At 41.2% G+C, this 12,065-nt stretch overlaps 1 protein-coding gene across 1 annotated transcript in view; it reads right to left on the bottom strand.

Annotated features, from left to right (window-relative positions):
* The window catches only part of MGST2 (microsomal glutathione S-transferase 2), an 11,689-nt gene extending 2,741 nt beyond the window's left edge, over positions 1-8,948 (bottom strand). The window contains exons 1-4 of the mRNA XM_049815010.1: positions 8,836-8,948; positions 3,777-3,876; positions 2,496-2,566; positions 524-605 (exon numbers count right to left, since the gene is read on the bottom strand). Of these exons, the coding sequence (XP_049670967.1) occupies positions 524-605; positions 2,496-2,566; positions 3,777-3,876; positions 8,836-8,932 (350 nt within the window). The 5' untranslated portion in view covers positions 8,933-8,948. The remainder of the gene's footprint in view (positions 1-523; positions 606-2,495; positions 2,567-3,776; positions 3,877-8,835) is intronic.
* Between the last annotated feature and the right edge of the window lie 3,117 nt (positions 8,949-12,065).

Below are 12,065 nucleotides of genomic sequence, written 5' to 3'. Positions count from 1 at the left end.
AACGTATGCTTATCTGAAGCTGTGTTCTCTTATCTGTGTGGTGAAAGTTCATCAGCCTACAAGGCCAGATATGCTTGCTTCCTTTAGTGCATTTTGTATGGCTAGAGTAAAGGTCTTAATGTGACAAACTGAGGAAAAATGAAAACAGCAGACAGGCAGGCAGGGTGCAAACCTTGCCTGAGCAGTGTCCCATCCTGCAGCAGTCCTGAGCTGCAACATTGTGCTTCTGTTTTCAGACCTCTCTGAGTCTGGGTGCCGATATGCTCAGTACAAAGTGAGCACCCACAAGGTGAGCATCAAGCCTTTTCTCTCTTGTGACCTGTAGCACATGCACATCTTAACCTAGGCTTCTACTGTAACAGCCAGCCCTCTTCCCTGAGGGTTTCCGCTTCAGACCTCTTGCTGACACTTTACACATGTTGCTTCAATTATAGTCACTTTTCACTGCCAGTCCTTGGCTCTCAGCCCAGCTTCAGACCGCAGCCTGGAGCTTTTAACCTGCATTCAGTTGGTAACTCCTTACCTTCCTTTCACAGACTGTACATAACCATGGAAGTACTTGTAGCGGGCAAACACATACAACACACCCAGAAAGGAAGCTAATTCTAAAAAAGAAAAGATTAAGGGGGGGGGGACACACAGACAGTTAGAAAACTAAAAAATGAGGACTGTAGACAGTTAGACACTTCAGTTATGTTTTCTAGTTGTATAGCTCTGGGGATTTTCATAGCTACCCATACCCTGGGAAGTTATCTTGGGAAAGAATCATTCAAAAGAGGTATATGTATTCTCAAACATTCACTACAGAAGGCTCTTGATATGGGTTTACAGATAGGGGTGGGCATAGACTGTCCAAAAAAGTCTAAAAGCATTCCCAGAAAAGGAGATATCAAGAACTGACAGGAATCTGTAGCTCCCCCCCTTGCCCTGGTTTGGTGGTTATCCCAGAGACAGGATAGTGGGTTGGAGCACTGTGGCTTGACCCAGTGCTGTCATTTTCTATTGTTATGGCAGTTCATGCTAAAGGGGAGTGTTTGTTTTGGGAAGAGAATCTTATTTATGTTGTTAATAACCTGCTTTGCATTTATATAGCAGCTTTTATCCAAGGACATGAGAGAAAGCTGTAGTGAAGTTAGCTTTCTGACCTCCCTGTGGGAAGAGTATAAAGTCACTTGCATTTGATAGATGGAGCAGGGTGTGTAGGTCAGTCGTATTATCCAGGACTAAGCTGGATAATTTTGTGTTCTTTCAAACCGTGCGAGTGAGTATTACAGAGGACAGCTTTTCCTGTGTTCTGGATTAACTCATGTAAACATACCTATGGGAGATGCTCAGCTGAAAAAATGACTTAAAGAGGAGGTTAACATAATCCTTCTTTTCTAACATATGACAGCACGTCTGTGTTGCTGGTTAGCAACTGTCATTTTCCTCAATTCGAGTGTCTGTCTATGAGCACATGTACTATCTCCTATCCGATTTGTTGACTTGCGTGGTGCTACTTTTTATTTACATTGGATTTGCAGTGGAGATGGGACTCTGGCTAGAAGAGAATAATTCTGTTTTGGAGCAAACATACAAAATGGAGAAGTAAGCTAGTCATTCAGGAAGGAGAGGTATAGTGGGCATGAGCTAGTTATCCTTTCTCCAGCCCACAGACTTCATGCTTCTAAAACATCAGCTGGGGAAGGGTTGATAAAACAGAATGCAAAAATTAGGCTCTGTCACAAGTTCTAGCTCTAGGGGAGTCCACCCCATCACTGTTAGGAGACATCACAGACCCACCTTGGAAAGTCCAACAGAGAGAGAGGTATGAAAGCTCTGTGGTGTCTGAGTTCAGAACATTTGACCAAAACCCACTCCCCTGCTATGCAGCTGAGAAAACAGATTTTCCTGAGTCCCCGCTGTCTACCTGAAGTACAATACCTATGGCTGGAGATGCTGCTGTTATGACTGTGCTTCAGTGCTCAATGCTATGTCCCAGAAGAAACAAGTCATAGTGGTGGTGTCACTCATCTGGGATGTAAAAACCCAAAGGTTTGCTGGCTTGACCTCTGTGTCCATCAGCCAGAGGTCCAGGTACAGGAATGAGTGTTCTGACCTGAGCCTTTTCAGGCTGCCTCCTCCCCAGGGATGATTAGTTTGATGTCCTGTGAGAATTGTCCCATAATGTGCAAATAATTGTTAGTGGGAAGCATCTACGGAGCTGCTTTTCTGAACGTTTCACCCTGCAAATCCACTGAATGTGTGATAAATGTGCCATGTACTGGCTCCTTGGTTTGCAGAGAGAAGTGATAGCTGGTAGGGCTATGTGAAACACCATGACTAAGCGAGGATTTCAGTGTCACTGAGCATTTTTCGAGGAAGGTTATGCTGCGGCAATGCAATTAAAAGAAGGGGAAAAGATGTCTACAGTCATTTATCTCCTGATAAAATTAAAGTGTTTTAAAAACTTATGTAAAACTTCTCAGTTCAAGATAAAAACGAAAAGTGTTTACCTTGGTTACAAAACCATCCTGCAGTCCAGAGGACAGTCAGGAATATTGGGTAAAACTCCACACAGTTTTGCCTGCAGAATAAATTTGAAAGAATATTAGTCTGGAAAGAAAAAAAACTATGAGTGAGATTTTCAAGGAGAAACAGCTTTGGCCTCATTTTGTTGCCACTAAAGTTAATGCTATCGAATCCAGTGGGAGCACAGTCAAGCCAGCATTAGGTACTCTTAAAAATTCTCTTCTTTGTGTCTCAAATGCAAACTATTTAAAATATTTCCCTGGTATTTAAACTTACACAAGGATCTGGATCCCAACTACATGGAAATAAATAGGACAAATAATCCTAAATCAAGTGCCTGTGCAGCAGAGGCAGGCAGGAATTCCCGCACATGGATGTGGTGTTAATCACTTATCTCCATACTCAGTATGCAAGTTTTGTGGGTCAGCATTCTTGGGACTGCAAGAGGAGGTGCAGAGCTGTGCATGAGCAGCTTGGATTGATCTGCTGAGGCCAGCTGCCCTTATGAAGTGCTATAAGGCACAGGCAGCACATGATAGATCTTCTTATGGCGAGGACCATAACACCTTTATTTGTGGACATCATCAGTTTTCCCACCAGTATTTTGTTGGGATATCTTTTCTTGATTGTTCTGAATTAATTTCTTTTTAACAAATTAGGCAACCTTCTATATCTAACATATTCTACTATCTAATACGTTGTCTAATGTATTCTATGCCTCGTTATTGTTATCCAACTACAACTACAGTTACAGCAGATGTGATTTGAAATAAATATAAATACTTTTGCATAGGGTCATTAGCTAATCACAAACTGAAGCCCTTTAGGAAAACAGTGTCGTCTTAGACAGACTATTCCACCACTATCCACTGTGAAGACAGAGTTTTCTGTGCTCTTGTCTTCCACGTGTTTGGTGTTAGCCACAGTCCAAGAACAGATAGCACAGCCTGCTAGATCCAGAATATCTGAATTCTCTAAGTTACAATCAATTAGCTCACAGCCCCTCTTTAGGTTTGGGTAATCTGTTTGCCTACTTTGATCAGAATTTGAGCAGTGACTGTTTTAAATGGGCTGAATTTACCCCATTACCATTAAAATAATAGCTGAACCATTTGAAAAGTGATCTGTTCATTCTTTTTCTTTTTTTCTTTTTTTTTTTAAGCAAAGGATGCAAAGAAAAGGTAACCTTTTAAGATAATGTTTTTGCTTCTTTTCTGGACTGAATTGTTATTCATTGCCACCATCTTAATGGTCTCCAGACTTACTGTGCACGAAATGTTCTGTCAAATTCTGGAGCTCCAGTGACAGCTGGGGGCATGACCTTGTGCTTCATTCTTGATTTCCCCACCAGCCAAGCAAAATGACCTGCAAGAAAAACAGGGGCTCACGAATTACACAGTTCCTCAGTTTGGTTGCGTCCCTAACACGTCAGTAATTTTTTTAATAGAGATCATTGTTCTTCAGCTCTTTCCATTTCATTTGACAGAAAGAGAACCAATATTAGATGAACTAGTTTTTCCCCTACAAAAGTTTAGATCTTATCTTCAAGAGTGACACTCGTGAGGAAGGGGAAAAACTTCTATTTCAGAAATACTTTCATTCTCATTTTGCATTTGCTACACTAGCTAGGACTTAAATATCCTTCTGCCTCATCTGAATCCTAGAAGTGCACAGCCTAGGAGCAGTCTAGTCACTCTACAGTGGCAATGTGCTGCCTTAGCAGTATCTCAGTAACCAAATTGCACTGATGGAGGTCACTTCCCTCCTTGTTTGAATAGCATATGGTCATTTTGTTTTACTGACACTAAGAGCTATGATGCTTTGAAGTATGGGGCAGCATTACAGTCTTTGGAAACAAAAATCTGGTGGCCACTTTTTTAAAGTTATTTACCCATATCTTATAGTGCATGCTTTTCCATCTATTGTTATAGTCTCGGACTCTCAAAATTCAGTATGTTGGAAAGAGCAGAAAGCTGCAACTGGGGAGGCTGTAGCCTGTTTCCTGCTCTCCACCTCATCTGCTGGAGAGCTCTGAGAGCTGTCTGTTGGAGGACCTCTGCTGTTTTCACGTCCACTGATCAGAGCTGTTAGTACTTACCTGTCTTGTAAAAAACATTTTTTAGAACTGATGCAATGCCATGAAAAAGATAGATTACTTACTGTACAGTGACTAAATATCAGTTACTCACCAAAAAGAACCCAAACCAATCAAACACTATCTCTGTGCTTCTGACCTGTATTTCTAGGATCACTTCTGACGTGTATATGTATACCTCATTTTACTGATGTCCTCACTGCAGAAGTCTCACCCTGAAAGTTGAATAGAGGCTCGCAAGGACAAAAGGGAATACACAGACAGCAATTTTCTGTATGCAGCAGAGCTATTGGGCATCACCCTGTTTGACTTTAAAACTCTCTGGATACCTGGAGTTATTTTTCTGGCCATGTCATAGCCACCCTGTATGAGAAGCTTGCTATCTACCTTGTACCTAAACTTTACCTGGATCCAGAAACCAGGCACCCACCTGAGTTCAGTGAAAAGACTTGTCTAAGGGGGAAGCCTAGAGCACACCATCTGTCCTCCCTTCTGGGAGCAGTGGCATTAAAATACAGCTAGAGATATTAGTGGTGCTGCCCTGTGCACCTCTTATGTCTTAGCCTTGTGGCCAAAGCCTTTTCCCAAAAAAGCATTTTCCCATCTGTCTTCTCCTCATATAAGTAATTATGGGCTGTGTTCAAGTGACCTCTTAACCTCTCTCTCCAGAGGCTAGTCAGAGCATCTCAGCTATCTCTCTGTAAGGCAGGTATATGGGACCTTTCATTGTATTTGCATCCAGCAAGACCTCCTCCGCTCCCAACCACACATATCTTGTTATACCTGGGGATTCATCTGTCATTTGCCACCTTGCAACCCTTTCAGAAGGGAAGAATGATAGCGGGGAGGTTTTAGGTAACATACTTCAGGGAGACTGAAACTCACAGAAGCACAAGAATTGCCTCTGAGAAATACTTTCCTGGAAAACTTAACTGAAAAGTTGCTTTTTAACTTCTGTTGCCCTCAGAATGATCTATTTTTTATGACAAATGCTACATGCTGGCAAATCCTGCCTGGCTTATCAGTCAAAGTTGTAGGTGAGCCATAGTGTTTTGTGCAATGGTGTTTTCAGCCAGCAATGTGTTCCTCCTTTTCTGGCCGCACTGAGCCATTCAATACTTACAACCAGTCTGGGACCTGTTTTTTTTCTACTGAGGAACTAAGGCAAGCCAAGGTGGCTCATTGCATCCAAGTCAATTGAAAAAAGCCTTGAATAGATGCTGGACAAAATAAACTTACTGGGGGAAATAAGAAGATTAAAGCACTGTAGGGGCCAAATAGTTCTTGTTTGTTCAGTACAATTAACCAAAGCAAATCGTCAAGGCCATGGTATAACCCTGGCCTCAGCTGTAATGTGATTTGCCCTTAGTATTGCTTGGTCAGCAAGGCTCTAGCTTGGGGGGCAGAGATTTGCGCATGGGAGACTCTGGTTAACCATACGTAGAAGCATGTTGTGATAGTACGGTACTACAGCTGACTGTCATAAAATCCAATTCTTTAGTGGTTTCCACCGTGATTGACGGGACCTTTGCTTCTATTAGGGACAAGTGGGCTTTTATATGCCAATGAAAAACAAGCTGTGGCACTGCGTAACAGAAGAAATAGAATCATGTCTGACACCTTAAAAGAAAAGGTGAGCCTGGTGTGCAGAACAAGACAGGTGCCAACCAGGAACTCGAAAAGAGCTCAGGAGAGGAATAATTACTGTATTTTTTTGTTAACTGCATAGGACTTGCCTTTTAGTTCCTTTCTGGTGAATGGAAAGTAGTGATGTAACTCCAAATGTAAGTTTTGTGATTATGGTTTAACAAGGGCTAAAGTAAATAATAAAGCAATGGGAGGGCTCTTCTGCCCCACCCACTGGAGGTGCTGTCATGAGGACTCCAGAAAGCATTGCAGCAGGAGCAAGTAAAGATTTTCATAGCCTTTTCTTCCCCCTGTATCAAGTTGTTCAATTCTAGCAGGCTAAATTACATGACTGAGGTAGTTACAAAGTATGCTTGACTTGCCTTTGTTCGCTTTTTTTTTTTTTGCTTTCATCTTTATGTGGCATTTATGGTTACTGAGTTAATATCTTTGCTCTGAAAATACGGGACAAAGCAGGCTTTCAAGGAACATTGCTCTCTAACATTTTGTATGTGTTAAGAAGCCTGTAGAAAAGCTGATACCTGTATCACTGTGTATGTTAGTGTATGTTAATTTGCATGGCCTGGCCTAACAACCGTTAAAAAAGATATCAAATACTTTTTAATAATGTCTTGCTGGATCCTGCAATTACTAAGAGTGGGTTTAAAAGGTGCTAGTTCAGAGAGATGCTTCAAATCAGAGAAGTAGTGGGACTGTGGTCCTCCCTGTTCTCTCCTGTATCAATGACTGGAATTCATTCTGTCCTTTCATTGGATTCCCTTGTTTTCCCATCAGTCTACAAAACCCTAATCTCTCAAGTGAATCTTAGCTGCTTAAAACTGGATTCATGACTGGAAACCACTTCCTGCATTGTTTCTGCTCTTTCTTTCTACCCTAGAGCATTTCTTGCACAGCTTAATCTTCCACTGACCTGATTCTTTGAATGGCTCTGAGACACTAAATCTTGTACCTCCGATGACTGCTAAGTGAAACCTGACTTCCAACACTGCTTCAGGGAGGTCCTACTGCCCATTAGCACCTTCCTAACTCAGGACCGGAGGCTCAGCAGAATAAACAGAAGAGCAAACAGCACTTGTAAACAGTGCTGTGTATGGTGTCTGTATTTTGTTCACAGCTGCGCTACTCCCATTACATGAACTGGTTATAACACATGCTTACGGTGCTGGTTTCACAACATTCATCTGAACTCCTGTAAATTAATCTGTGTTGGTTTACTCGTGCTAGAAGGCATGCTGAAAGTAAGCCAGGCTGTGATGATTTAAATCAGATCAGCAGATCAGATTCTTACACAGGTTTCTCTTTGGGCTTGATGTCAGACTGCCAGTGTAAATGAAAACCCAGGCTATCTTGTCTTCTCTGTGATTTTAACTAAGATTAACTAATATGGCTTAACCCTCACAAGGAAGAACATAGGTATTTTCCCCCTCCCTTCACAGTTTCTGTATCTGTACAATTCCTTGAGTTTTCAAACTGCAGTAATTTTCTGAATAATGGTTGGTTGGTTGGTTTTGCTACCAGATAGAAATGTTCTGTGAAGATCACAAGGGTATGTTGTAGCTGATCTGATGACAGAAAAAGAGAATGTAAATTTTAGATTCATTTTATTTGCTTTCTGTTGTGTTGGGCTCTTTTTAACCTGGAAGTGTCACATTCTCAAGCTTTTTTTTCTGGGGGGTACAAATGTTATTTCAGTAGTTGAGGCTTTCAGAACAAATAAACAAACAATCAAGCCACATAGATAGCTTGCTAGATAAGTTGGCAGTACTATAGATATTTGAAAAAAAGACAGTAATTATTTTTAACTTTCTCTTAGTCTCAAACTAGTATAGCACAAATACCTTCAAAATGTATCTTTTCTCCTGGTGTAAACACAACTATATGAACCAACACATTTCAAAGAAAATAACGGCAAACATTAAAAATGCTACTGCAGTTTTAGGCTGATAGACAGCAAAAAAGAGCATCTCAGACTTGCCCACTTCTTTCCCTAGTCCTTGATTCTCAGAGGCATATCAGCAGGGGATAAAATAATCCATTTAGATCTTGAAGAAAAGTAATGATGAAGACATAATATGGAATATCTCATATTATTGCTGCCTTGTGTAAAGGTTTGCTTTCTTCCTTAATTTCAGATACTTAGCATATATCTCTAGTTCAGGAAACAGTTTTTACAGCGCTTTCAGTCAAGCATTGGTGTACTTGATTTCACAAATTTACTTTCACTTTTGAGGTTTTCAGTTGTATAGGTGCCTAAATAGGAATTGAAACCAAGACACGATGTGGCTTTGGGGTAACTTTACAGCTAGTTACAAGCTTTCAGAATAGTACGATTCCAAAAAGTCAGCAAACAAAATAGAATTGAAAACAAATTAGTTTCTCCCACAGGGAAAAGTAATCTGCCCCACTGAGCAAACTCCCTCTCAGACTACAGAGAGGGTAAACAATGTTCCGGTGAGAAAAATCTTACGAGTTCTCAGAAATTAAAGTTACAGAACAGCCAGTTTATCATAAAATAATTTCCGGTACTTCAGAACCAGTGGAAACCTCCCCAAGCCCCAGCCACGCAATCCCACAGATCTTACATTGCTGGAAGGCGGAAAGAAGAGAGACAGCCGCAAGAAAAATTAAATCACCAGCCATGTTCCCAGCAGCTTCCGCGTGCAAGCAGGATGTGTGCATAGAAGAGAGAGCTTGAGTGAGCAATAAGGAAAAACAACAGGTGGGAGAATTATAGTGCTTTTCAGCATTGCAACAAAGGTCTGCCTTAGAAATAAAACTGCCTAACTTTTTAAAACAAGAGTGCAAAATTATGGCCATTTTTCATTCCTGAAAAAGTTCAAATACAGTCAGCCAGCCCTGCCTGCTTCTTGCCTGTGTGAAAGCGCAGAGAGAACAAAAACAGCCTTTCCTGCCACTGTGGATTCAGCTGTTCTTTTATGTCTTAGATTTCAGTTGCAATCTCTTTGGGGGCGAAGACTTTTTGTTCTGTTCTGTGTTTGTACAGGGTCTAGCGCAGCAAGGTCTGCATCCATCACTAGTAGCACCACTCGAAAGCAGCAGGTGCAGGAGATGCGAGGGGGGAGCGGGGCTTTGTACTGTCCCTACACTTGATTTACGGGTTTTGCCGAATGTACAACTTAGGCTCTGACAGATGACATGACAGCCACTTTACAAGTAGTCAAAGTAGTCAGCATGCAGAAAGGAATTGTTCAGGATAGTTCAAAGGGTAAAACAACTAAGAAAGAAAGAAATATCTCCCCTCATTTTACTGCCTGGAGTACACTTCCTACAGCTTATGCTTAGTCCTAAAACTGGGGCAGATTCTCTCAAGGAACTTTTTTTCATCAGCTAGCCCTAACAGGAAGCTTAATATTATTAGCCCTTATGATCCCATAAGACCACTAGAACAAAACCAGTGTAATGTTTGTTGTGACTCCAGGTTTATCTATCCACTTTGCCTCCAGCTGAAGTTAAAGTGGGATATTTCATTGACTTTAGTCAAATTTGCTAATTTTAAAGGCTAATGTAAAAAGGACTTTAAATCAGTTATTTTACCTTGCCAAATTTTAAAAGGTTATTTCTTGGGTATTAATTCAATATATTGTTCTTTCTAAAGATTGCAAGAGTAGATACACTGTAATAACAGTAGTTGAACGTTTGGGCTTAGTAACTCTTTGATTGCTGATTTATGCGCTTTAATTGCGGTTCTTGTTGTAGTTTGGGTTGGCTTTCTGACCACACAGTCTATGTTTTCAGGGGCTAGCTTAGGAGTGTTCACAGCATTGTCACCCTGGTGATATAGGGAAGTGAAGGAAAACTCTGATAGAGCTGGTCCTTTGAAAAGTTAAAACCACAAGACCAGCTGACATGGAAGTTATGGGGTTTTTTCTGACTTTATTCAAAGGATGTGAATTTTGAAATGGCAATGGACATGCAAAATCCATCAAAGATTGACCTAAAAGTAGGCAGGAATACAATTTAGGGCAGGGGGCTAAATCCACAGAAATATTCTAAGTTACATGTCCATTATGGCTGAGCCAGAGTCTGCCTAAAACTCTGTTCACCTTCCACTGGTAGCAGAGAGTTTGTAGTTGCCTAACACTTTTAGTCATATGTAGACCACAGCCAATGTTATGCTTCCTCCCCAGAAGAGCAAATTGGATCATATACAAAACATGGTTGGGTTTATTTGTGATTGTGGAAATACAGTAGTACCTCAGATGCCCAGAGTTTTATAATGTGTGTAAGCTCCAATATATAAATAGATGCCAGAATCAACCAAGAGATTTCTCCAGTTATGTCAGGACATTTTGACAGCTTGTCTGTGGCTGATTTCTCAGCTTGCTCCTGATGAATGTAATTTGATTTTGCATTTCATTCACTTGCATGTATTTCATATGTGCTTTGCTTATCATCTCTGCTGTTGTAAATGCATGTGTTTTTTGCAGCTGTCCAAAGCTGCCTCCAAAGCAAGAACAGAGGCTCTGAGCAGTGAAATGTAATGTGAAGACAGAGATACTGGTGGTATCTTACCAGACGTAGGTCTTTCCCATCTGGAAACAGTGGTATTTTATTGCTGCACTGTACTTTGTGTGTGTGCTCTCCAGGGAAAATGAATTTCTCTAACCGTAATTTACAGCAGTGGAAACTGAGGCATTGGGTAGGGACGGGACTTGCTAGTTTCATGCAGCAGCTATGTGTCAGCGCTGGGCATCTACGTAGCCCCAGGATTTAAGGCAAATTAGTGGTCCTGCCTCTTGCTGACCTGTGCGTCCCTGGCAGACCTTCCCAAAGAGGCTGGCTCTTCTCTCTGTAGAGAAGCTCCTGTTGACCAGCAGCAAAGGCAAATCCCAGCAGGGTGGCAGAACTGCTGTCATGAGAGAGCAGATGGTTGGGGTAGTGAGACCAAAAGCATTTTAAGCGTGAAACCAGACTGATCAAATAAGCTCCTTTAATGGAGTTACACTGTCAAAGCTGCTCATTTTTTGTCTCTGGAAGAGCTGAAAAGAGCTTTGCAAAAGGCAGTGTTCAGTCTGTGCTGGGGTGTAACTTCTTAAAGGCCAGTCACAAGTGGCAGTGCGGCGTTTTTATTTTTAAACACTTCTAGAAGACAGGCTCTGAAGAACAAAGAAGCTCCTCTGGCTGGAAGGGAAAACATATCTGAACTCCCATATATTTCACTGGAAACGTTTATAGGGTAAATCAAGACTATTACAATGTATGAGGCTGGCTCCTGTGTCAGAAGCAGTTTAGCTACAACAGTAACAGTAGTGAGTTCTGCGGTTTATTAATTTATTCTGCTTTTCAACAATATATTACAAAGAACTGGGCCTGTGTGGCACTGGGTCATACTCAGGCTTTAAATTTTCAGAACTATGGAACAGGTGAAAGAAGAAGAAAATACATTTATTACTTCAAATGTTCCTATTTCTACTTCCTAAATACGAGTTGTAACCCATGTCTGCTGTTGTTTCATATATACTTTGCATGGGGCCTCAGAGGAAGATTGAACAGTCCATTTTATCCAGTTTATTTTAAGCTCTGGTTATTCAGAGTCCCCTGCTTTGTGGCAGTGTTACCAAATGATAAAACAGATCCTCATTTTCCATCCCCATCCTCTGGTCACTGGTGGCATGAGATCAGACTATTTTTGATGGTGGTGGCAGAGCAGATTAAAAAATATTAAATAGAGTAGTAGCCAGAGGTTTGGATTCTTCCCTGATCTGCACCTTCTGCAGCCTTATGTCACCTCCATCAATATTGGATATAAGTCAGGAAAGAATTGGTTCATGGTGTTCTCATCTGGATGTGC

This window comes from Accipiter gentilis, chromosome 12 (assembly GCF_929443795.1).
Source record: "Accipiter gentilis chromosome 12, bAccGen1.1, whole genome shotgun sequence".
Classification (NCBI taxonomy): domain Eukaryota; kingdom Metazoa; phylum Chordata; class Aves; order Accipitriformes; family Accipitridae; genus Astur; species Astur gentilis.
Note: the sequence above shows the minus strand (reverse complement) of the source record. Positions and strands in the feature narration are given on the sequence as shown.